Below are 26460 nucleotides of genomic sequence, written 5' to 3'. Positions count from 1 at the left end.
CAATTTTAGAAGACTCTCACAGCACCATTGAATGTGCCTGTGCTGACTACACAGTGCATTTAGATCTGCTGGTTTTAGTTAATGATCCCAGGGGATTCCAAAAGGCATCATGGGTGGAGTACTTAACCTTCTAAGTGTCCATTCCTTATGTCGAAATGGAATCCAGGCCCAGAAGGTTTAGTAGCTTGCTCAAGTTAGCACAGCAGGTGATTTTCTGTGAGAGTTAAAGAAGTACAACTCATCTTGGTGCTGAGAGCTGTGGAGCACAGAGTAGGAGTGGGGAGACTATTAGTGGGTCTACAGAGCCCACTTGCTGCGCCTTACTTCCCCAAACCTCATCAACCTCATAGGAATAGAAAGCTGTGTATAAAATGGCAGCTTAAATATGAGGATAAGAGCCTGTTCCTCCACAAAGCCAGGGTATGGCCTATTATGGAAAATAATTATAGAGATAATAGAACACAGGTAGAGACATGTGATTATAAAAACAGAATTGCTTAGGTTCACCTAAAAATAATTCTTAAACTTTTAGAAAGCTAGAATCAGAAACATTGTGGATTTTGACTCCTGATACAAGACAAAATGTTCCTGTGGATTCAGTATGAATTACTTTTCTCACTGTTAAGAGGAAACTATCTGTCAGAAGCAGCTTGAGGGAGAAGGGATTCCTGTTGGCTCACAGCTTCGGTCTGCTGTGTGGGGAAGGTGTGGTACTGTTGCTCGATTCATGGAGGTGCAGCTTGCTGCTGCCACTTCTTGCATCTTGGGGGTCAAGAAAGAGAACATTTGGACTGAGAGTGGGGCTGGGCTACAAGCAGCAGAGGACCACAACGGGTGGTCTGTGCCTGGCAAGTAGGCTCTACGCGCTCAAGGTTCTAAAACCACACTAGCTAGACACTTAAGACACAGGAGCTTGGTGGGAGGGCACATTTCACAGTCAAAGCAAAACGGAGCGCTAGCCCTCCAGCCTTACAGCAGTGAGCATGAACGGAAACACAGACCCAAGCTCTTTTAGATATTTACACTATTACCTTTTTAGTGGTAGCCCTAAATTTAGGGGCATAAACTTCCCTATAAGGAGAAGCTAGTCTTTTTTATAGTAAAAAAATGTATAAATGCAGCAATTACATCAGGACATTTTACTGATAACATCGAGCCCATGCTAAATTAGCATCATTGCCTGTCGGCTTGTAATTGACAAAGGCATATTCCAGAAGAGCACATGGTTCTAACTAGAGAGAATACTTTCATCCCAACAGACTGAAAACAGCTCTAAAGAAAAGTCAGCAAACAAACCCTTTGCTGGTACTTTCGAAGTCAGGTTGTTCACTGTTCAAGCTCTTGTAACTAGCACACATTATGAGACCATTGTCACAGTTGCTGTGAATGGTCACTGGACAGCCTGCCTTCATGGTTAGTCTATTTTCTGTTTGCCTTTTAAGAAAACAGGTGTTTGAGGTGTCAGAGGGCCAGTGAGTAAGATATATAATCATTATCATTGGACCTTGAAAACAGTGCATTTTAGTCAAACAGTAAACTTGAGGTTTGATACAGCAAACACACACAACTTCTGAAATACTCACCACAGAATTACACTGCTTTAGCAAATGAAGGGGGTTTGTGTCCTTTTAGTGACTCTAAACCTAGTCCAGCTCCATTTTCTGGACTAGCTACTGTGGAAAAGATCAAGTATGTTAGGCAAGTGATTAAAGAGAATTTTAGTGTAAAGATGGCCCAATGAACCAATTCACTCTTCAGACTTGAAGATAATCATCACCACTGATACCATGAGCTGTGGCTTCAGGTTTATCAGCATAAATCACCAAGAATGATAGGCCTGCAGAGCTTTGCATTAGGTACCCTTTTGATTTGGACACCAGAGGTAGGTCTGCCAAGAAGACCAGGCCTTTGAGATCACTTAGAACAAATGATGGACTGTTGGATGATGGGCTATGTATGTAGTAAGCATGAGTTCTGATAATGGATGTCATTTCAACAAGGATTGCATGCATGAAGAAATTCTGTCTCTGATGATGGAGCAGAGTGTTCATAAGTGCATACATCTGTAATTCACACAGCTGGCACACTCACAAGCCCCCTAAATTTATGTTGGCTTTGGTAATCCTTACTGCCCAGTTATCATAATTTACCAAGGTAACATTCCTCCCCAGCCAGCCATTACCATCACTGAAACTGCCGTGTTTGGTTCCAAGGCACCAGCCACAGAAGGGCCCTTTGACAGAGCTTCTAGAGTAATCCAGTCCAAAAGTTGCAAATCACATCTGGTGTTTGGCTTTGCAGCATAAGATGAATTTTTCTGGGTGTAGCTGAACGCATGTTCCTTGCTCTTCCCCCTGCCCAAAATTACTAAGGCCATGTAGAATTTCCCGATTGAATCATTGAAATCCCAGATGGCACATTTTTTGAGGTTTTTGTATATCAATCCTTTTTATTTCTTCAGTGAATTTTCCTCTTTGGTTGAAAGGGGATCTTGGATTAACTTTCATGAAGGTGGGGCAAAAAGACCTCACACTGCCTGGAACTAACAACAACAAGAATTTAAACAGAATTCTACATTACTGTTGTTTCCATCATAGCATGAATAAATGTAGGAAGTTTTCTGGGTCCATCTGCATTGGTGATACCATCATATTAATAGGACAGTAATGATTTACCGTCCGCAAACATTTATGAAAGTGAAACAGGCCACCAGTTTTCTTCCTTCGTTTTTCATTTCTACTTGTTGGTTCGGGGCTCCAGGAGAACTTGTGAGCACTACCTTTTGTTGGGTTAATGTGGACTTCAAGTGTGTCTCCCAGAGGTGATGTCAGTTTGTTGCCAGACAAGAAGAAGGACATGGGATTCCATATCTGGAATGCTTGGAACCAGATGTGTTTTACGTTTGGAGGCTTTTATTTGGGAGTTCACAATTTTTGCCTAATTGAGTGTCCCTAGTCAGAAAATGTCTAAAATCCAAACCTTTTGAATTGTGCTGAAAAGTTTTGGACTTTGGAGCATAGATATTCAACCTGTAGTTGTAGCCGGTACTGGATTGCAGAAAGTGGTTTAGGTTAGCTTTTTCAAATTTCATCAAAGATCTATTAAAACATATTATGCAGAAGATACTTTTAGGTACATCTGGATTCAGGGATTAATGTGACTCATTCTGTGTCACTTTAGAATAGAAAGATGTTATGTAATACATATGTATGTGTGCGCGCACGCGCGCGCGCACGCGCACACACACACACACACACACACACACACACACACCCCAGAAATGATATATTTGATGAAGGTTAACCAGTACTTGGTGCATTTATTTTAAACATACCACAGGCTGGGTAGAGAAAGAGTGTCTTTGAGAACAAGCTCTGTGTCCTGTTTGTTTTGGGCCCCTGTATAATGGAGTAGACATTCAGAACATCTGTTGTTAGTGAACGAATTGGAAATGGAGATGCCATTCTGGGGTAGTGTCATTTGTAAGTCAGTCTGGGTTTATTGATCTGCTGGATGCTACCCTTCAAAGCTTTTTCAGACCATAGATATGAGTCTTGACCCTCACTTGAACTGTCTCATGCACAAGAACAGTAATGATCCATTAAACCACATCATGATCATTATCATTGGTAGATGAACAAAAGAAAAAGAGATCAAAGCGATTGGCCTCTTAAACTGTTTTATCTTATCTGAAGTTTCGTTCCATGAATTCTTCTTCAAGATTATTGCATTGAATTTTGCTCTCATGAGCCCTTTATAGCTTTGGGAAATTAAAGAGTCATTCTCCCTAAGATGACCTTCTTTCAGCAGCGGTCCAGTAAGAGGTCTACGAGCAGCCAGAAGAGGTGTGGTTTGCCTTCCTTGTTTCAGGATGAAATTTCTTCTCTTCATCCTGTTTCAACCTTCACTGTTTTCTCCACCCTGCTACTTTCCACTGCTACTTCAAGCAGCCATTGTGATAAGAGCCCTAGCCACTTGTCACATATCCTGTTGGACCACTAGAGGCAAAGATAATTGCAAGACACACATCTTGAGAAATGAACCATTCATGGTCCCCTCTTAAAACTCTTGGCAACACTGATGACTTTGTCTTTCAAAAGCTAAATTGGATGAGACTGTTGCCAAATTCATGGGTACATTCATTTCAATTTTATTCAGTAGACACTGACTACTGAGGATATTTCAGATGTTGATTTGCTTTGTGGTCACAAAGAACCCAAGATCCACAGCATTTACTTCCTACAGAACACCCACTGAAGTACATATGGGAAGAAACAGTGCCTGGAAGGGATACAGACTGTAGTAGGAGCTTTTCACCTAAGATGGAAAGGCTATGTCACCCAGCAAGGCCTGGGGAGACCCTTCTTGGAGGAGGAGGTGTGTGAACAGAAGTGGACAGTGAATGTGCTGACACAACAGAGCATGTGCAAGCTGGGGGTGTGGCCAGTAAGACTTGTGTGGGAAATTCCCCATTTTCTACATTGCAGGGGATGGACAAGGGGCGTGGCCAATGGCAGAAGATACATGGCTGAACTGCACAGAGGACAGACCTGAAAGGCTTTGTGTCTGGCTGGGATTTTTTTTTTCTAAAGGCCTTTGAGTGATATGGAGGCAATCTCAAATGAAAACTTCCGTCAGCCCTCAGAGTGGAAAGAGTAGGAGAACGGGCTCAAACGTTGTCCTCTTGACTTGAGGTGGTGGGAAGTGAACATTGTGCCAGAGCTCTCAGACCTGAGAGTGAAATAGTCTGAAGAGAAATGACTTGCTGACGCTGCAGTTGAAGACCATTTGATCTGAGCTAGGGGGATTGGGAGGGCTTTGTAAACATTGAAGTCTCTGGGAAGCGAGATTTGGCTTTTTCTTTAGACAAGCACCAATCTCAGTGTAGATATTCTTCTGTTTTCCAGATGAGCAAATCATCCTATTGTAAGTAACAGCCACATTTGCTCTCTGCTGCTCTCCCAGCCATAGGAATCAAGGCTTATCAAAATGCATGCAGCCTCAGATACTCTTCTAAGGAGTGCGTCTAAGACACGGGGAGGCTGATTAGCCGCACAGTCCATCAACACCTACCTGTTTTGCTGGGCTCTATGACAGCATGAGGATAACCACTGGGGCAGGGTGGAGGGTACAGGTGACATGCCCTAAAGTCTGAACTTGTGACCGTAAAGCACATGATGTAGGCGCATAGGTAGTCTGTGAGTTCTGTCTGCTAAGAAAACCATCTGATAGACTACATGGGTAGTCTGTGAGTTCTGTTTGCTAATCAACCATCTGATGGATTGGGGCCTTACAGGCACTCAGGTTACTGCTAAAGTAGTCAAAACACAGGAATGATATCCTGCTCAATCAAAAGGTAGGTTCTTAAATGGAGAAGCTTAATCATTAAGTAAAAGAAAGGAGCATTAGGCATAGAAATGCCCCTTAAATGTAAAAGAAGCAATAGCAAAAAGCCAAAGTCACATGCTTTTTCTTTAATTCAGAGGAAAGATAAATGTGGCCTCATGAATGGAGATCCATTGAACATAATAGACCTGGTGTTGATGGATTTAGGGGAGGGTATGTGGAAAAATTTCTTTAACAGGAAAATGTTTTAGAAAGCATAGTTGACTCTGAATGATGAAATTATGGTTACTCCCAGTAGAACAAAGGGCAAAGAGCTACAAATGATTAAAGCATGTGAAAAGATCAGAATGGCGGGGCTGCAGAGATGGCTCAGTGACTCGCTCAGTCCTCACTTCTAGAACAGAAGAATCTGAGTTTGTATTCCAGCACCATGTAAAAAGCTAGTCCATGCTATGATGGCTAGACGGGAGGACTCATGGGACGTTATGGCCACTGAATCTCCGGATTTAGTAAGAGATCCCATCTCAAGGGAATCAGGTGTACATTGATGAATCAGTACTCACAGCACTTTTTTCATCTTTCTTTGGCCCCTGTGGATGCCCATGGGTGCACACACATATACCACATACACATGTAAGGAAAGGAATGGAAATATCAGGATGACAAATAGCTAAATACCTCCAAGTGAGGTAGGTTTATACCAGTGAGCTGCTGTTTAGAGTAGAGGAGATTTGAGGGAAGCAAAATCTGGACATTTGAATGTGTAAAGCTATGGTCTGTGTAAATAGTGAATAAAGTATAAGATAATCTGAGAGGAAAATAAAGGAAATGACATGACTGGTAGTTTGGGATGGTGACAGAGACATGTGCTACAAGATTGATTTTGCTAGTAATTAGATAGTAGCTCTCACGAGTTTCTCTTAGCCAGCCTGCTGGCCTTTCTTTCTGCCTTCCTCTCCTCTCTTCCTTCCCTTTTTCTGTCTTTCTTTGTTGGGTCTTGACCTCAAGGTCCTCCTGCCTCAGCTTTCCATAGTACTGAGATTACAGTTGTAGGCCACTCTGGCTGTCTGGGCCTGTTTTCTTAAAAAGAAAAATACTTGGGCAAAATGACCATAGCAGCCCTAGGCTGTTGTCTAGTTCTTTGCCTCTATTTTATGACAGTACTGTTTGCAGCAGAAAGTATTGTTTTAATGTTAGTAAAAAGTCAAAGCTACTCATTCTGTTTTCTATGCCCTTTAATACTTTTTGGTCTTTTTCTAAGAATTACAGCAAATACATAGATCCCAGCAAAATTCTAAAAATCGTAATTATGTGTTTTATGAGCATTTAGCAGAGACAGAGGTGACTGAAATTCCAGGATGTGGATACTAGAGAATTTGTAGCAAATAAACACGGATGAGATAGTGGCTGTGAAAGTATTTACAGTATATACAATAGCATTTAAATGTTTATCTTATTGGATTAAGTGGCCGGTTTCTTTCACATTTCTGAATTGGAGGGTGCCATAGTACTGATTCTTTCTTGAAACAAAACATTTGCTGGTGTCTTAAATGCTATTCTTTTAGTGAACACAGAACATCATGGTTGCATATGTATTACTACAGACACTTGAACATCATGGTGGTCTCTAGCAGCAACATTGTCCCAGATTTCCTTCTTGGTGTTGCCAGTGCCTTTTTTTGCTGCTGTTGTCCTTTGGTTTTTGACAAGATTTTTCATGTAGCTAGGATGACCTAGAACTGACAATCCTTCTGCATCAGCCTCCAGAGTGCAAGGGTTATAGGCCTGCACACTATACCCACCTGCCAATATTTTTACAATCATTTTAGAGACAAGATGGTATAAAGATCACGCGGATAATTTTTGTTCATTGCAGCTGTGATAGCAGCATATTTCTACATTCCATTTTTAACAGCTTCTAGTACATAGTGTTACTCTGAAGATGAAATAATACCAAGGCCTTCCCCTCAGGAGGCCCTCAATAACTGCAGCAGTGTTGAAGGCAGTGATGTGGAGGAAAGGTGTGCTTATGGAATCATGGATGAGTAGAGCTGTGGTGGCAGCTTGAGTCAGAAGGATGACCAGAAAGCTGCACTGACATACTGAGAGCAAGAAAATCAATGCCACAGATTTAATGAGATTGAAAATTGAATGGACTCACAGGTGAAACCCTGCCTGGAGGTTCTCAAACTTTTAGAAAATTTCCATGGCCTCTGTGGACAAGAGGGAAAACAACGAACTTTGGCCAAAACCAATTTGAAGAACTTCTGGGGCTCCGTGGGGTTGACTTACACAATCACAAGAACAATTAAAATCCCAAGTGCCCAGAGCTGGGCCTGGTTGGAGTTCCAATGGGGTGCTAATGGTGGTGGCTCCCTGAAGCTCCTTCCTGGACAGGTCGGGGGCACTGTGGGGCTTGCTGCCGTTCTCAAGTCTCCCTTTAAAAGCCACCCATTGCTCAGGAACAAAACTATGTAAAAGTTCTGTCAGTTGAGAAACTAGAGGCTTTAACCCTGGAAAACTGGAATAAAAGAGACATAAAACCACCTTAATGTTTGCAGGATAACTTGGGAAATGGTGCAATGCTGTCTTGTCGGAGAAGGTAAAGGTAGTGGATTTTCGGCTCAGAGAGAGACAGTGGAGGAAGTTATAGAAGGTCACTAAAATGTGAGGGAGATTGAACTATTAAAGAAGTGACTTTGGGTTGTCAGTTTTAACAAAATAAACTAGTACTGGGATAGAAATTACACAGGCACATGCAGTCTTATGCAGACAGGGGATGGCTTTCTACTTAGACGGCTACCTGTGTGACCCACCTAGGATGAAACATAGAACTGCTTGTCATTTCTGAAAATTGCCTCATCCCTCTCCAGCCAGTAACTCCGCTCCAGCCCTGAATAACCACTTCTTGTTCTCTGCCATCAGATACGAATTTTGAAAGCTTTGTGGATCCACTTGGACACATATTTTAGTACTGTTCAGTAAATTTAAATATCCACCTTTTAACCCAGCCATTTCAATTTTAGTCACACAAGAGAAATGAGTGTTTTTTAAAGTGTACATGATAAACAAAGTAATGATATCCTTAATTATAGTGGGCTAAAGCTGTAAAGCAATCTAAATATCCATTAATAAGAGAATAAGTATCTAGTGTATACACGCAATGAGTAGTATTCAGCCATGTAAAGGAATGAAAATTCTGTACTACTATACGGATAGATTTCAGAAATGCCTCAGGCTTCCATGGATCCAAAGTGCAAGACTGTAACTTTTCATGAAGATTTGATGACAGTTTGATTTCACATATTAGCATACATGGGGAAATTTCTTCCCCTGTCAGGAAAGGACTTATGTAAACACAAGTTGGAGACAAGCAGGAAAAAAAAATAGACAAATACCAGCAGTTCAGATTGGCTCGTGAGAAATATGCAGTTAGCATACCTTGTTTCTGTAGACAGTGATGGGAAGAATTATGTGGTTTTGTTTTTGAATTATAATACTCTGTGTGTGTGTGTGTGTGTGTGTGTGTGAGAGAGAGAGAGAGAGAGAGAGAGAGAGAGAGAGAGAGAGAGAGAGAGAGAGAGAGAGAAGAGTATGTGTGTTTTTGGCCAGGGCCTTGTGCGTGTTAACTGTATGATCTATCACTGAACCATACCCCAACCCAAATTCCAGTTCTCAAGAGGATTTTATGGTAATTATTGCTAAATGCCACTTATAAAAGCCACTGTAGAGTTAGTCTGTCATCACAAAACAAACTGAACACTCTACTTAGAGTTGTGTTTTATTCTCTTCTACAGAATACAATTTCTGAGTATGAGCACACAGATAACTTGTTAGCCTCTTATAATAACATTTCCATGACAAATCTGAGAGTCTCTTCCTTTATCTTGTCATGTTATCCTCTTCTGTAGTGGCGAAGCATGAAGTTACAGGGCAGCAAAGCTGCAGAAAGCAGATTTGTGACCACCATGTGCAGGAAGGGCAGGGTGGGAGCAAGTGTAAAAGGCCAGCAAGGGCCTTCTCTGTGGCCGTGGAATAGTTCTTTATCTTGGTGGGGTGGCAGTGGTACATGAATCTAGATATTATAGATGCATGCTAAAACACACGTAAGAGGGTGAAATGGAGCAAATCAAAGTTTATTCAAATGACTATAGCAATGTCAGCTTAGTTGTTGGTGCATGGTACCGTGGTTATATGAAATATAACTGTTTGAGGAAGTTGAGTGAAGCATTCAAAGATCTTTGTACTGGTTTCACATTTTACTAAACTTAGCAAAAATCACATTAAAACTTGTAATAGGGAGCAGTTACCAAGTCTCAGCTTGAGAGGGGGCCCGGAATCTAAGTAGGGATCAGAGCACAAGAGGCCTATAGTAAATTAGCCCCTTCTAGTTTCTTACAATGAGCTCAGAATACCAGCGTCTGCCTCTGATTTGAGCGTCACTAGCTGAGATGTGTTAGTTACGTGATGTCCTGCAGCATGCACAGTGCAAAGGGGGCATTCAAGCTTTGCTGGCAGTTTGAGTGTTGTGCATCTGCTAGATGTGCAGCTTGACAGTGCTTGATGCCTCTATCTGTTGTCTGTCCATCTGTCTGTCTGTCTGTCTGTCTGTCTGTGTCCGGCTCCACCAGTTTATTTGTTGATGAACCTGCTTTACACATTTTGACAACAGAATTCTCCCTCTATCGGCGCTCTTAACCTTTACAGTGTTAGTATTTACATAACAAGTTGTAGAAAGGGAGAGATGCAGTGGGAACTACAGCCCGCTTGTCACCCGCAGTGACAGTGTAACACTGTTGAAGGTGTTTAGATGTCATGCAATCTTCCTATCTATGCATATTAAATACTCCTTAAGTTAGTAATGCATACCAGGTCAAGATTTCAAGGTCATCCTAGGCTATATGATGATTTTGAGGCCAGCCTGGGCTACATGAGACCCTAATTGAAACAAATGAACAAACAGGCATCTGTAGTATGGGTGGTGGTGGTGATGAAGTTTTGCTAGATTACGGTTCCTGAGATCTGGATTGCAAAGCCCTCTTTTCCTTTCAGTTCTGTGTTTGTATCGTTCCCAGCAAAGGTCTAGGAAAGGCTAGGTCTGTTCTTCCCACAACGGAGGCTGATAAGTCCAGAGATGATGCTGTGGCACAAAGAACCTTATTACGATAGCCAGCTCATGGAAGAGGCGGGACCATCTTGTTTGACCAGGCCATCTGCCTGGAGGCTTATGTGGGGCTGGTTAATATGGGAGATGAGTGATCACAGGCTCTACACACCTCCTCACACCTAGAGGCACATGTCCACATATATCTGATTCTAACGGTCCAGCGAAGGGAGCTTTTCAGTTCTCCAAGTGTCGAGAGCTGAGGTCATTATTGTCCCTCTCAGGTCCTGCCTCTCTGAGTAGTACTGACACATGTACACGATAGACTGGGAGACACATTGCATGTGTACATGACAACACATTACACATGTACATGATAGACTGGGAGGACACATTGCACATGTACACAAGTATTTGTTGTGGAAGAACAAACAATTTCCTTTCAAGGAATTACTTTTATTTGCTGCCACTGGCTGACTGAGATTCCTTTACGGTTTTCCTATGTAGTCCTTTCAAAGTTGCAAACAACCCTGTGGAGAAATGTCTAGAGCCTTTCAGATATTGAGGGTGAATTTTGAGGCATACGGGAAAAGCATAGTTGTAATTACCTTTAGTGGCCATGCTTTCTTTCCAGCCCTAGTTTATGTTAAATTAAGAAAATATTTGGGGGACTGTTGCCAAGCTTGACTACTAAGGTTTGATATCCACAACCTACATGGCTCAATGAGAGAAAATGGACACCTGCAAGTTGTCCTCTGATCTCCACACAGGTGCTGTGGCACACACACACCTCTTCCAAATACATTTTATTAAAAAGAAAGTATTTCTTTATCAGAGTAAAAATCTGGTTCACAAGCACTGGAGAAATACCAGCTGTCCCATTTTGAAAGGGAGTTCCGATTTACATGACATACCCCCAGAGACCACGGCCTTCAGTTAGCTGTGCTCTGTACCTATGTTTTTCTGTAAACAATCTACAGCTCACAGGAGCAGGTCCGTCCCTCCTCCATCGGTAGTTTTCTAGAAACTTCTTGTCTTTCCGTGTGACAAACTAGGTTTTAATATGAAAGGAGATCGATCATGAATTTGAATGAGAAAACTTGGACACTTCAAAATGTTTAATACATGGACCCTTTACAAACTATATGCATCAGAGAGATTTCTATGTCTCCTTGACTCTGACTTTCGGATTTGTAAAAGGTACTGTTTAAAAATGTGTTTGAGCTGGACGGTGGTGGCACACGCCTTTAATCCCAGCACTTGGGAGGCAGAGCCAGGTGGATCTCTGTGTGTTCGAGGCCAGCCTGGGCTACCAAGTGAGTTCCAGGAAAAGGCGCAAAGCTACACAGAGAAACCCTGTCTCGGAAAAAAAAAAAAAAAATGTGTTTGAATTTCTGAAACTTAATATGAAGGAAACCTGTCTTATATTAATCTAACTAAAGAATACCTTGTTTAGCTCTGTGGATATTTTAAACTCAGATTAATTTTTATAACTGACAAAAAGGTCCTGTTTACATTTTATACCACAGGTATTTGTGAAATAGCTAAATTTATATATTTATATCAATCCTCTACTTAAAATCAAGGTATAAGATGCATATTTTTAAAACAGAAGATCTAAAGACTGGGCCTGGTGAATTTTAAACATGAATTATTGACAAAATAATGCAGCATTTTGACACAGTAGGAAAAACCTGGGGTTCTTGTGCAACAGCTTAAATATTCTTAATTTGTACTGTTTTGGACTTCGATGGCTAATCTTGTGTGTTTGAAGCATCGTCCCTTTGATTGCATATTGAAAGGAGTTCTTGCTCTCCTTTTCTTGGACAGATATAAGCTTACCAAAGTCGGCAACGATATGTTACACAGCTGCCCTGCTCAAAGCAAGAGCCGTGTCTGACAAGTAAGTGAACAGTCGGGGCGCTCGTGTCCCCTCATGCTGACCAGATGTAAGGAGACCAGTCGCCTTCTCCGGAAGCTTCTGTTGGTCCTTGGGACCCTGCTTAAAAGCATGCATTTCCCCAAGGCAGCTGATCTTCTGTTTTACTGCTAGGAAGAGGAGGTGTCTGTCCCCACTTGTTGGAAGGGTGTGTGGTCCCTAACACAGATGATTTACATTAAATGACATTCCTCTGGGGTGACTTTTTTTTTTCTTACTTTTTATTTTTTTGTCAGACAGTAGAGCCAAAGGACTGCTTGGGACTTGCACAGAAAATTCTGTCCTCTGCTCGTTTTGTGTGTTCCTTTCCCTTCCGCTCTCTGTTCCTGGGCCCCAGTGTGGGCCTCTCCCATTCTTGCCCTCAACCCTCCCGCTCTGCTTACTTTTGAGATGCCCCCTCAGTGGGACATTTGCCCGTTTTATTCAGTCAGGTGACTATGGCACATAGACATTCCACAAGTATCCAAAGGATAACCAGTCAGGTTAAAGAGAACAGATGGATTGTTTTTGAGTCCATGAATGCTTACACTTTCCTGATATAGTCCAGCCCCTCTGTAGCCTCTAACGCAGAGAGCAGGTAATGGCCTCTGCGGTGTCAGACAGGTTTGCTGTTAAGTGTGTGTGCACTTCAAAACTGGAGTAATTTTCTTTCATTCTTTTTTATCCTGTAGATCGCCAGTACCTACTGCAACATCTTTTCTCCCTACACAGCGAGCGACTCCAGCTTGGGAGGGCAGGGCCAGGGTTGTCACAGCTTGCCCTGTGGTGTCTGCCTGCCAAGCACAGCTCTGGAGTTAGCCCTGGGTGTGAGGTGAGAAAGAGATTGCATGGTCTGGTTTTTTTTTTTTCCATTCCCTTGGGTGGGTGTCTTGCCCACAGTTGGGGCATGCACACCCTCCTGCTGGAACAGCCCACGCAGGCTGGCCTGTTGCTGAAGCTGTGGCCATTAGCCTCCACCACAGTACTGCCGTTGGGTGGGAGCTTCCTTAAAATTCTCCCCAGTTCTGTTTTTAACCAAGTGAGCTCTTCTGTAACCTAGTTTTCTCTTTTTCCTACACTGTCTGCCCTTGCCAGTCATACCTCTGCTCCCACCTAGGCAGGTACCTTGCAGGAAATTTAGATTAGCTATTTAGACAGTGAGTTAACAGCTGAATATAACTCCGGCCTCCATTCCATGGAAGCATGCTCTCTGCTTCTGCTGGGGTTTTTGTTAGCCTTGGTGGAAGGGGTCACTCAGAGGTCCCCTGGAGAGGAAGTTTGGAGAGCTTGTGCCATTGGCGCACTCTGCTCCTAGGGGCCCTTGATGTATACTTGCTCCCTGGGTAGCTGCCCAAGCAGTGGTCTCAACTGCATGATGTTTGTCTTTCTGCTTTTCAGATTCTCTCCCGAGGCTGCATCTCGGCGGGGGCTGAGCACAGCAGAGATGAATGCAGTAGAGGCCATTCACAGAGCTGTGGAATTTAATCCGCACGTGCCAAAAGTGAGTCTTTGCATCCCCCAGGAGCTCGTTAGGATAGCAGAGAAAGCATTTGCTAGCCACAATGCTCTGTCCCCAGGATCCCCAGTTGTAAAACAATGAATTGCAACCAACAAATGTTGGGACCTGTGCAGTCTACAGGCATTTATAGCCTCATTTTTGAGCAAAAATTACGCTCAAGGGAACTTGGAGGAAGGGGCTGGTTTTCAGGGTAAACATAATAAAATAAACTGATAAACCTTGTTTAGGCAACTAGGTTCAGAAAGTTTAAAATTAGCTGAAGTGAAGATCCTGAGAGTTTGATAGGAATTGTACACCAGTTTAAATTCTGGAAATAAACTTTATGCGCAGCACTCTTTAAAAACAACTAATATGGCATTCCATGTTTCTACAGATAAATGTAGGCAATCAGTACTGGCTAGAAAAAATAGGAGGAACCACAGAGTATGTGATGTTTTGATTTGTGAGTGCCACTTTAATACTTAGACGTAGTGAAAGGATTTGTCTCCATGGTTAAGCCCCATGATACACAGTTGGTAAATGCTCGATATTTTTTCACATATTCTTTCTGAAGTTGATTTTAATGGAATCAAATCAAGGCAAAAGATATTTCTGGTATGTTTTATTCATGAGCTGAATATATATTTGGGGCTTCCCTGAAATTATCTGCTCTGTGGTAGGTATTTAGCTGAGGGTCTATTTCAGACTGTTGATATTAAGCACGTTTAGCCTCTAAGAAACTAATCCTGCAATTCACATCAGATGTTACATGGCATAAGCATTTGAGAAAGTTTCTGATGAAGACCTCCTGATGCAAACGATAAAGAAATCCTGCTTGCATTGTTGCAGTGCTATAGCAAGAGGGGAGGGGAGACAGAGAGAGACAGAGAGAGACAGAGGAGAGACAGACAGAGACAGACAGAGACAGAGACAGAGGAGAGAGAGAGGAGGAGGAGGAGGAGGAGGACAGAAAGATGTGTGGAGTTACCTACTTTATTTTGTTGATATTGAAAATGGTAGAGATAGTGATCTAATATCATTCCTGAAGTTTTACTTAAGTCTAAGTTATGATTTCACTTAATGGGAAATTGAAGAGTGGTCCAGAGTGGCATTTTTGCATAAGGATGTATTTAACCACTCCAGTGTTAGTGGCTAATCAGCAAAATATTTACAGAGGCTTGGGGTTATATGTAAGGATGCTAAAAGCATGAATCTTTAAAATATTTTGAGCCTAGGCCAAAATGTGATTGAACTCTGATTAAAATGTAAAACTAGTAACAAAAGTTGTTCTCAATTATAGTAAACTGAAGTCATCTATTAATATTTATTGGATACTCACTCAAACTACAGAATTATTCTGTAAACATAAGTAAGGCACTTTTGTAGGAATTATTGAGCAACAGAGTCCAGGATTCTGAGGCAAAAACTTGGGTTCAAGTTCTGGCTGTCCTTTATGTACCACATAACCTTGGGATCAAGTACCTCAGAGCTCATCTTCCAAATGATAAAAATATAAGCCTTGCCTATCTTTGGGAATAAGGCTCAAATGAGATATCTGAAATTTTTATAAAACACTTGACTTAGTCACTGTTCTATTGCTGGGAAGAGATGCCAGGACCAACGTACTATGAAAGAAAGACAGCATTTAAGCGGGGGCTGGCTTGCAGTTTCAGAGGACGAGTCCATTATAATGGCAGAGAGTATTGAGGCCTGTAGGAGCAGTAGCTGAGAGATACATCCTGATCCGTAGGCAGAGAGGAGGTGGGGGATGGGTGGAGCACTAGCTCCTTGGCCTGGTGTGGGCTTTGGAAACCTGAAAGCCCACCCTAGTGACAAGTGACACACTTCCTCCAACACAAGGCCACACCTATTCCAACAGAGCCCCACCTCCTAATCTTTTGAATCATATCAAAGAATTACACTCTTTGGTGATTAAACTTTCAAATATATCAAATATCTGAGGCCCTGGAAGTCTCAAACCACCACAACACACAACACTTGAATACCACTTATGTATAAATGCTTAAAGTAATTGATATTAGCTTGTTAGGGGCTCCTCAAGCCTAGGAGACCATCCCAGTTTTCCCAGTCACCCTCTTAAGGACCCTGTCATCATGAGTGGGGAGTCTGTATGGTTCTGTCATTTAGACATTTTGATGGCATTGCCATTTAACTCTGTGATAATGGAAATCATTCAAGCTCTTAGGAACAGTTCAGAATTGCTGTGGTAAAGTTTGACGGTCGTTTGGCGCGCCTGCCAGTTATAAAAGTGGAAATGGTCCAAATGTTGCTTTAATGGATACATGGTAATTGCATACATTTATGGTATAGAATGTGGCATTTCAATCCATGTACACAACTGCATAATGATCTCATTAGGGAAACTGTCCTTTCTGTCATCTCAGACACACAGCATTTCTTCGGGAGCATTTCAAATATTTGATCTCACTCCATTTTCTAACCGTGAAAGCAGAGAAGAGAGTGTGTTAGACTTTCAATCGAGACTTGGGCAGGATTCACTGATTTTCCTTCAAAGTTTGAGCCCATCATGGTGGGGAGACATAGCTTCCAGGAAGAAGAGAGCTAGCGAGGGAACAAGGGAGGGAGTAACCTGTGTAGTGCAGCTGCTGTTCTTCCCCTTCTGGGCTCCTAGCCTAGGACGGTGTTGCTACTTCCTCCGAAAATGCTCTCAAGGACACTCAGTTTATCCAGTCTCCTAAGTGCTTCTCCAGTGAAGTCAACTAACAAGATGAACCATTACAAATTTACCCCTGCTGACACTCAACCACATCTCTTAAATCACAGCAGTCACCTTTGGGTCCCCAAAGGCTCAAATCCATCTTTTTCTTTAAAATGGGTGTGTACTTGCTCATATGTGTGAGTGCATATGCATGTGAGCTCCCATTGTGTGGGAGCTAAAGGACTATCTCAATTGTTCCTTGGGTGCCATTACCTATTTGTTGTTGCTGTTTGGTTTTTGTTTTTGAGACAAGGTCTCAGTGTCCTGGGGCTTGTCAAATAGGCTAAGCTGGCTGGCCAGTAAGCTCTATCAATCCACCGTTTTCCATTTCTCTGGCATTGGGATGTAAAAATGCATATGGCCATACTCAGTACTTCATTGTTGTTGTTGTTGTTGTTGTTTAAGGAGATCAAATTTTGGTCCTCTTTCTTGTCAGGCAACTCTTTCCTAACTGAGCTCATACCCAATTGTCATGTCCTCCTTATAGTACAGAATGCATTCAGCCTATCTCCAAGACTCTTAATAGCCTAACATTGTTAGATTAAAAGCCCTAGTTCAGGGCCTCTTCTGAGATATGACACAAATGGTTAGCCTTGAAGTCCTTTAAAATCAAAAATCAATTCATAGACTCTCAGTACTCAGTGGCACAGGGTGAGCTTTCCTATTTCAGAATGACAGAATAGGAAAAGACAGAGGAGGTATTGGACCAGAGCTAGACTAAAACCCAGTAAACATCTTGAAACTCCATCAGTGGTATCTGAATCGCATGGTAGCATGGTATGAATTCCCCAGGGCTTCCGCAGACCAACCGCTACTACCTTTCTGGCTGTAGCCCCTGGGGCCTCCTTCTTGGACTGGATCTGTTTCCTGCCTTTCCTTCCGATGTTCCCAGGTCCTGGAGGCTGACTTCCAAGGTCTTTGTTCCACCTTGGGCTTTATTGTCCTCGCTTCACTCGTCACCCTCTCCAAGGCGTCCTGAAGAGAAACTCATCCTGCTGCCTGTTATCTGGCCTTTCTCAGAAATTAGTATAGAAGATTCCATGATCCACAATTTTTACTTTCTGCGTATCTGCAAAACTAGCAGAATGTGTATGATTCCAACGTCTTCTGCCAGGAGACATCCCGAGGACCACAGCTGCAGTAGCCTCTGAAAACCTAGATGAGTGAGCATGGGAAAACACTTCTGGTAGTGGCTCTGTGAAGGGCGAGAGAACTGGAGTGTATTCTTCTCCAAGAAAAGTCTTTGAGATTAGTTAAAACTTTTATACCTATGAACCTGGGATAAATGGTCTCTGGACACTTTCTAAGATGTCCTCAAAGCATCCTTCATACTGTCCTGATACTAAGTATTGAGTTTTTGTTTTTGTTTTTGTTTTTGTTTTTTATGATCCTGCCATACTTTCTGTGGCCTCGGAATTAGACATGGTTCCTGTATGGGTCAACTACAAGCTCTTGTAAAGCTTTCCTCTGTGCGTTTTCATCACAGGTCTCACTGTAAACCTGGCTAACCTCAGCAAGCAGTAACCATGCTGTCACCTGAATTATTGACCACCGTGAATTCTGTCCACTAGATGATTAGCCACCTTTAAACTCAGTCTGCCTGATTTAGAGTACTGAGACATGGATAAAAAAGTAGACAAATTATTCGCCACAATGTAACACAAATGGCCTCTAGTCCAATTCCTACTGAGAATAGTCTTCACTCTCTACATTCCTAGGCATTCTCATCTTATAAACACCCACCAGAATTGCCTACTAATCTCCTTTTATAGCATTCTAGACTTTGTCTAGCCCAGTTTTTCATACATTTCCAACTCCCTGCTACCAAGCAGTTCCAAAGACTTTTGAACCACATTGTCAAATATCACAACAATGACTCCACTTTCCTGGTGTGAGTTTTCTGCATTTAAGTTATTGCCCTCATGCAAAAGAGCCTGATGGAGCAGTTAAAAGGAGAGATTACTTGTTTTGACTAATAGTTTTAGTCCATCATGAGAGGAGGACATAGCCGAATGGAGCAGCTTGAATCAAGGCAGCAAGAGAGGGGCAAACAGTGAAAGTGGGAGAGGAGATGTAAGAGAGAGTAGGAAAGGGGAGATAAAAGAAAAGGAAGGGAGGGTGGGAGAGAGAGACACAGAAATGTATTTGCTTGCGCTGCTCAGCTTTTTTTCCCACTTCTATTTCATCAGGGCCCCTAGCCTAAGGGATGTTGCTGCCCACATTCAGAGTATGTCTTCTCTTTTTAGTCAGTCCTCTCTGAAAATGCTCACAGACACACCCAGAGATGTGCTTTACTAATTGCTTATGTGCTTCTCAAGCTGGTCAAATCGACAGTCAGGATTACCGCCACGATGCAGTATCTGGGTTCACTTGTTTCCTCTTATTGGTGAGCTTACATTTTATAAGCTAAGGTCTCTGGTATTCTCCAACTTGGTATCCATTTTTGTTACTCAAGGGAACACTCTCCTGACTGTGTGCAAAAGAGCAAATCATCTGTTCAGCTCTGAAAAGTCGGGCATCCTAAGCCCCGGAAGTGAGCCTTGGCAAAACAAGAATGTGGCAGAGTCAGTTAGCCGAAAGGCTATGTCCTATGTCCTCTGCCCCACTGGCTCTGTCCCGACTGCTCAGCTTACTTAGACACTCACAGCAGTTCAGCTTTCATTCCCACAGGAGCATGGAGATGAAAACAACATTTTCCTTCCTCCTGCAGACAGTTGTGAAGCCTTACTTAATAAACAAAGCAGGTAAAATTAGAGCTATTCTGGTCGAATCTGAAGAGTCTACTAACCTGACATGTCAGTTGGGTTCCCAGCACATGTTAAAGTAAACGAGACAATCAGCCTAGCAAATGGAATGATTTATTTACCTCACACTTTTCAAGATTTTGGTATGTTGGTGGTTGTCCATTGCCTTTAGATGTGTGGTGCAGCATACATCATGGCAGAAACTCATGAAGGAAAAAACCGCCTATCTAATAGGTATAGCAAAACAAAATCAGAAAGGAGCTGGGATCACAGTAGCCCTTCAAGAACATGCCTGAGTAGTCTAACTGCTTTGCATTTAACTACCTCCTTAAGGTTCCATCATGTCCCACTAGTTCTGTGGGCTAGGGGCCACACCTTTCACACATGGCATTGGGGCCATTCCATAACCAGACTATAGTACCCAGAAGCTCAAATCACCTGTGCATCTAGTCCAGAGAATGAACAACAGATGTCCAAGGGCCACCATCATGACAGAAACTCTCAAGCGATTGTGATCCCACCAACAGAACTGGAGGCCCCATACCCACTCTGAAGGAAATAGATGGGTCTGAGGAACCATGGCTAGCTTTCTGTGGTGCAAAAAAATTGTGGATGGAATATTCAAGAACAATCACAACCAGCCATGGGGAAAGCTTTTGTCTTAATTTTACCTTAAGTCTTAAGCCACTGAGCCATGATTCCTTCTTACTGGGCCCATGCTGAGGCAAGAGTGGACGCTGGCATTTCTTTAGAGAAGGATGTTTACCACATCACTGAAACTCAATTTACCCACAGGATAGCCTGTACTGCTCAGAATATTGATGTAATGATTTCTCCTGATTGATAAGTAAGTTTGTTGTGGACTATTAGTTTAAGATGCATTACATTCTTTTATTCTGTGGAATATTTGTTTAATGATGTAAAGATGTGTTGCATTCTTTTACATTGCATTTGTTTAATTCTGTAAAGCTGTGTTACTTTGCCTGTCTAAAATGCCTGATTAGTTCTAGTAAAGAGCTGAACAGCCAATAGCTAGGCAGGAGTGAGAAATAGGTGGGACTGGCATGCAGAGAGAATAAATAGGAAGAGAGGGGGGGAGGGGTGAAAGAAAAGGAGAAGGCGAGGAGGACTCCAGGGGCCAGACACACAGCCATCCAGCCACGCAGCCAGCAATGGAGTAAGAGTAAAGAAAGACATAGAATAGTGAAAGATAAAAGCCCAGGGGCAAAAGGTAGATGGGATAATTTAAGTAAAGCTGGCTAGAAACAAGGCAAGCTAAGGCTGAGCATTCATAAGTAAGAATAAGCCTCCATGTATTTACTTGGGAGTCAGGTGGCAGGCCCACCAAAAAACCAAAGAGTTAAAAAACACCCCAACTGCTTAAGTTTTTAAACCATTGTCTAGAATATGGAAAGATGTGAGAAAATACAGATGAGGATCAAAGTTGTCATGACAGAAATGCATTCCTTTCAAAATTTACCTTTTTTTCTTTAAAAAAGTTTATCTATTGTCAGTTTAAAAACTCATTTCATAGTGATTTCAAGAGACTGATGAAGGAAAACATCCCAGTAATTGACTATGCTAATGAGCTGTCTTCAGGACATTGGTAGTATAATGGAAATTCTGCTCCATAAAAACACTAAAGCAATCCTCTCTATATATATCTTGGTAAAGCTGATTGACAGAGGGGAAAATTGCTTTTTAATCCAATTTAGGAAACAATGCGCAGTGAGTTTTAGCATTTTAAGATACTTGAAGCATGGGGGCAGAAATTCAAAATACCCTGGCAGATTGTCTGAGATATTGTATATCAATGGTATAGTACAAAAATATTATTTCAATATATGTTTCTTTGAGCCAGTTTGTTCCAAAGCCTTTTTGCAAGGGAGTAAGGAGATATATTGTAGAAACACAACCCAAAGGAAAATGAACAGAAAACAGATTTAAAGTTACATTTCTCAAGAACAGAAGTTTCTAAGGAGTCTCTAACAAAGCATGTTGCTGTTGCTGGCACTGCTTCTTTGAAGGTCTCCCCAAGCAAGGGCACAAGTTGCCCCTACCTCAGCCACCAGGTCCTTTGGCTTCTTCTTAATCCTCATCCCGTTCTTTCTCTTCAGCCTGTGTTCTACTGGCAGACCTGCACTCTGTCTTTAGGAAGTGTTGACTATCAACTCCAGTGCATCTTGCATGGTTGTGGTGGACCAGTGAGACATACAGCCAGCCTCCAGCCACTTCCTACATCTTGAGACAGCCTCGACCCCACATATCTTCTCCTGAGTGCTAGGCATGCTCCTCTGTGTGTTCTCTGCTTCTTTGGGCTGGTTTTAGGAGGAGCCCCCTCTTGCTTAAATCTCTCCTGGGGAATTTCCTAGGTTCCATAGCTCAGTCCTTCCCTGAATCGGTCTTCAGCCTCTTTCACAGACTTTAGAGTTCGCACCTGAATCCCACAGGCCGTCTGTCCAGGGAAGTTGTGCAGATACTTTAAGCTCTACTTGTCACTTCCTGCCTGCTGAACCACTTCTTCCGCTGGTGGTGAAATTCCCACCGAGGACCTTCCGGTAGTCTGTGTTCCTACGCAGCACACACTGACAGTCATACTCATCCTTCTGCCCCTCTCCTGTCTGTCAGACACGGAAGTCCTAGAGAAGTCCCTTTATTGCCTATCCGTTTCCCCTCAGCTGTGACAGGGACTCTCTAAGGGTTGTTGGTCTGGCATGTGACATCGTCCCCCATTTCTCTTCCGATCTTATTCCCATAGCCCTATGCCGTAGGGTTTTTGGTCATTTTAGAAGCTATAATGTGTCCTCAGACCTCTTTAGGTCTCACTCCACATATTCCACATTCTTCATCACATAGTCAACATGTCTCTTGTTGTTTGCTTTACCTTTGAACACCATTCTGTATCTGAAAGTTTGAAAACCAGAGTAGCCTCACAATAAAGGGCCATATTCTGGAGGATGTCTCAAGTGGCCTTATCTTATTTCCCTTCCTTAGATGGCAGCAGAAAGGCTGGATTCTAAACGCAAATTCTATCCCATGCAACTTGTGTAGCCTTGGGCAAGCTACCGAACCTCCTGAGCCCCCAGTTGCCCTTGGAATCTCTGGGGTTTGCTTGCCATGTGTTAATGTAGGTGGTGACTCTCCTGATAGTACTCACACCTCTCCAGGCCCCAAGTATCACCTATTCCCTTGATGCTTCGGGGCCATTGCCTACCCTTGCTTCTGGCCTTGGCATCCCTTCCCATCCATGCTTACAGGGCAAATTATTGCTTGTTTACTCTCACTGACTCACATCACCCAATTTCTGTGAACCTCCTCAGACAATTCAGTCTGTTTATTTCCTTGTTGTTAAATGTGTTCTAATTTCTTTGCCTATGCATGATCTTGCTCTGCTTCCTTCTCCCCGACACAAAGATTTGGAGGATTAAGGATCAAGGCAGAGGCATAATATGATTCACACTGATGCCCATGGGGTAAGTTTTGGATACTCCACCATCTTTGTCTTTGGGGCACGCTGTGTGTACATACTACAAGATCCGTGTGTTTGAGATACAGTACTTGTGTTCTTATATCTCTTTTTGTACTTTTGCATAGTCCTATGGCTGTGTTCTTGGACTACTCAGTGTGTCCTTCTATGTCCTTGAATAAGCTGTGGCTACAGCCATGTCTGTGAACCTGCAAAACATCATGGGTATGCCCATCTCTGTCCCCAGTACCTACTCTGGCCGGCTCATATCTTTCCTTGGGATATTCTGTGGGATTTACAAGTTTTTCAAGTGAAGCGAAGTCACTGATGAATAGGTAAGCCAAGCAGGGAGAAGCAGGTACTGATGACTGTAGATCAGGTTCATTTCCATTCAACCTTGCTCCATACTTATTTCCTTATTGGTCGGTTGGTGCTCAGTGGCCAGTTTTCTTCACAGATCTGCTACCGTAATATAACTTCTCATGAAACAGACTCAGTTCCCCCATAAAACAGAACTCACCTTTACAATAACATGAGCATTTCACCTTTTGTTGACTAGTGAAACAATCTGCTGTTCAGTGAACACATATGCACAGGTACTTATCCATAGGTACTTTGCAAATGCTTTCCATAATATCATGTCATTTCTAACTTTAGCACCTATAACATGTTTTTGCTGTTCAGTTTTTACAGATGAACAAACTGAAGAGCAAAGAAATTAGATAACATATCTAAGGTCATAGAAATGTGATAGAGCAGGATTCCAAACAGAAGTTCATAATGGCAGGCAGGAGGAGGCAACATAGGATCCCTGGTATGGATGGACACCTCTGTCTCATGACAGTGCTAGCTGAATGGACCAGCTACTTTTGGTATTTTATCCTATTAGATGTGTGTTATTGAGTCCAAGGAGCAGTCATCAATGAACTTCAGCATATATTGCTTCTATTCCAAATGGCACTAGGGTTTTTTAATCTAAGTATGTATTTTACTTGAGGGGAATGTCAGATGTGAATTTACTGTGTTTACACCATTTGTACCCTATCCTTTCACACCTCTGTTCTCCAGATCTCTTCACTTGTTTATTTTATGCATACGTGTGTTGTCTGCATATGTTTACCTACAACATGTGCTTGTAGGAGCTGGCACAGGCCAGAAGAAAGCATCAGCTTCCCTGAAGTTGGAGTTACAGGTGGTTGGGAGCCACAAACTGGGCTCTGGGGGCCAAACTGAGGTCCCCTGTGAGAGCAGAAAGTGCTCTTAACTGTTTATCCATATGTGTATATAAAGGGAAATACTAATGTTTATACAGAAAATCTGGAAATTATAACACAAGGAAATTAATCTTCCATAATAATAAATATTTAGCTACTCTTAACTTTTAATCTGTCATTTTCCAATCTTTTTAATGTCCAAACATACATTTTTATTGTCAAAATAATCTGTTATATACAGTATGACAGATTTTTTTTATTAGTAATGTATCATAACATTTTGAATGCTAATAAATATTCTCCTACTGTTACGCTTTAGAGAGTAACTTGATAGCTGTCATCTAAATATGCTGTAGTTTAATTACCCTGTTCTTTCATATTTTATTTATGCCCATATTTTGCTGATGGTTTTAATGTGATTTATGGTATTGTTGGTATTGAATGTTCCAAAATTGTGAACAAATTAATTCCTTTGCATTAATATCTATGTGAAGGATAACTTGGAAGTCATTTTTCCTCAAGTTACTGTAGAGTTTTATACCTTGAAAAGGGAAACTTTGGCAATCTGTCACTTGGAGTAGATTCTATGACAGCTCTCCTCACAAATGAGCCAGCCTCTTCTCCATGCCTGCAGGAGCAGGCACCACTTACTCACAGACCAGAGCCCTCTACTTCTCTATGTATGCTCTGGCTTTATGTGCTAATTTTTTGGGCATAAGGAGCACAATTCTGACACAAATTGACTTTGAAAAGTTGCTTCCGAAACCTTTAGAAGCGCTGTTCTTCAGCTAATGTGGTTGAGAATCTGGGAAGGAAGTTAGAGGTAGGATGCAGGCAAGCTAGCACAGAATGCTGACTTTGCTAATAGAAGCCAAGTCGCTAATATAGACAGGCAGAGCGTGTTCTCTGATTTGCAAAGTACAGTTAGCCTAATTGATTTCTGCATACTTGTGGATAGGGATCTGCCCTCTTCCATTTATTTTTCTCTTGACAAGTAGGATGTGAAATGTTGTTCCATGCCTTTCTAATTTAAATGTTGCACATGTTGAGACCCGATATTGCCAGCCATTTAAAGCTTGGCCCAAAACATAGCACATTGTTGTTATTAGCCTTCATCAGTTGGTTACAGCCAACATTCTGTTTGGAACTATAAAGAAGCATAAATCTCCTTTACAGACATAACCTACTCCTACCATAAAATAGATGCAGTGAGAAGGCAGAGGTAAGTCTCCTTGGTGAGTTGCTTTTGTTGACCTCATTAGTCTGACTAGGTCAGTAGTGTTCATCTTGGGAGTGTTCTTGGAAGTGAGGCTTGAATTTAATTTAGCATATATATGTGCAAGGTGCTTTAAAAGGAATAGTGAGAAATTGACACAAAGATGACAAAGTTCGTGTTCTTGAAGATTTTGTGATAGAGTAGAGAAAGGGACACATGTAACCAAGGTGTTGCATATACACATACATCAGGATCAGACAGAGCTTAGGGGGACCGAAGCATCACCTCACAGCCTACCTGCTGGGCTATGGATGATGCCCATGAAGCCACCTGCGTGTGTTGTATTCAGTTTGCCAACTGAGTAAGCCATCTCACTCACATTTACTATCACTTTCCAAGTGAATGTAGATGTTCTGGTGGTCAACAATGCTTTTAAATCACATTTTATATTACATTATAGTTTTTATTACAATATGTATTCATTTTCAATGAGTATATATTCCTACGATGGATATCTGTAGATTTTTTTCTTATTGTTTAAGAATACCACACATGCATACAATGTAATTTTTAAGTACAATTTTAATTTATATTGAAAATAGATTTTTCATGTGGTATATTCTGATCACAATTTCTCCTCTCCCAACTCCTCAAAGATCCTTCCCACCTCCCCACCCACCCAAATCCATATCCATTTTTCCCCTCTCATTAGAAAACAAATGGGCAAAAACAGAATAGGACAAAACCAATAGAAAGAAAAAATGGCCAAAGAAAAAGCACAAGAAAGACATTCAGATGCAGAGACACACATACTCACACACAGAAATCTCATAAAAACACAAAATTGGAAACCATTTTATATATAAGCAAAGGATCTATAAGGTCAAAAATGCACAGATAAGGCATTATGAGAGAATAACCCTCCAAAATTGATATTAAATTTGTTTTGTGTTGGCCATCTGAGCATGGGTCCTACCTTTAAGTGCAGTTTGTAATACCCAGTTTGACTACATTGGAGAAAACATTTTTTTCCTTTGCAAGTGGTTGTCATGTCAATTGGTGTTGTGGGAATTCATTCCGTTCAGCCAATAGCTTTGAGGTACAAGCCCTAGGCATGGCTTTGTCTGTGTATGTGACCCCTTAAGAGCTGAGGAAGAGTAGTTGTGCACTCTCTTGGGTGGTTGAAGACTAGATAGTTGGTTCCCCAAGATCCC

At 42.0% G+C, this 26460-nt stretch overlaps 1 protein-coding gene across 4 annotated transcripts in view; it reads left to right on the top strand.

Moving 5' to 3' along the window:
- St7 (suppression of tumorigenicity 7) overlaps positions 1-26460 on the top strand; it is a 241731-nt gene that overhangs the window by 191802 nt on the left and 23469 nt on the right. For all 4 annotated transcript variants that reach the window (XM_036180992.1, XM_036180991.1, XM_036180995.1 and 1 more), the window contains 2 exons: positions 12281-12353; positions 13767-13869. In XM_036180992.1, the coding sequence (XP_036036885.1) occupies positions 12281-12353; positions 13767-13869 (176 nt within the window). The remainder of the gene's footprint in view (positions 1-12280; positions 12354-13766; positions 13870-26460) is intronic.

The sequence above is a fragment of the Onychomys torridus genome, chromosome 3 (assembly GCF_903995425.1).
Source record: "Onychomys torridus chromosome 3, mOncTor1.1, whole genome shotgun sequence".
NCBI classification, from domain to species: domain Eukaryota; kingdom Metazoa; phylum Chordata; class Mammalia; order Rodentia; family Cricetidae; genus Onychomys; species Onychomys torridus.
The sequence above is the reverse complement of the archived record's forward strand: the minus strand, read 5'-3'. Positions and strand labels throughout refer to the sequence as shown.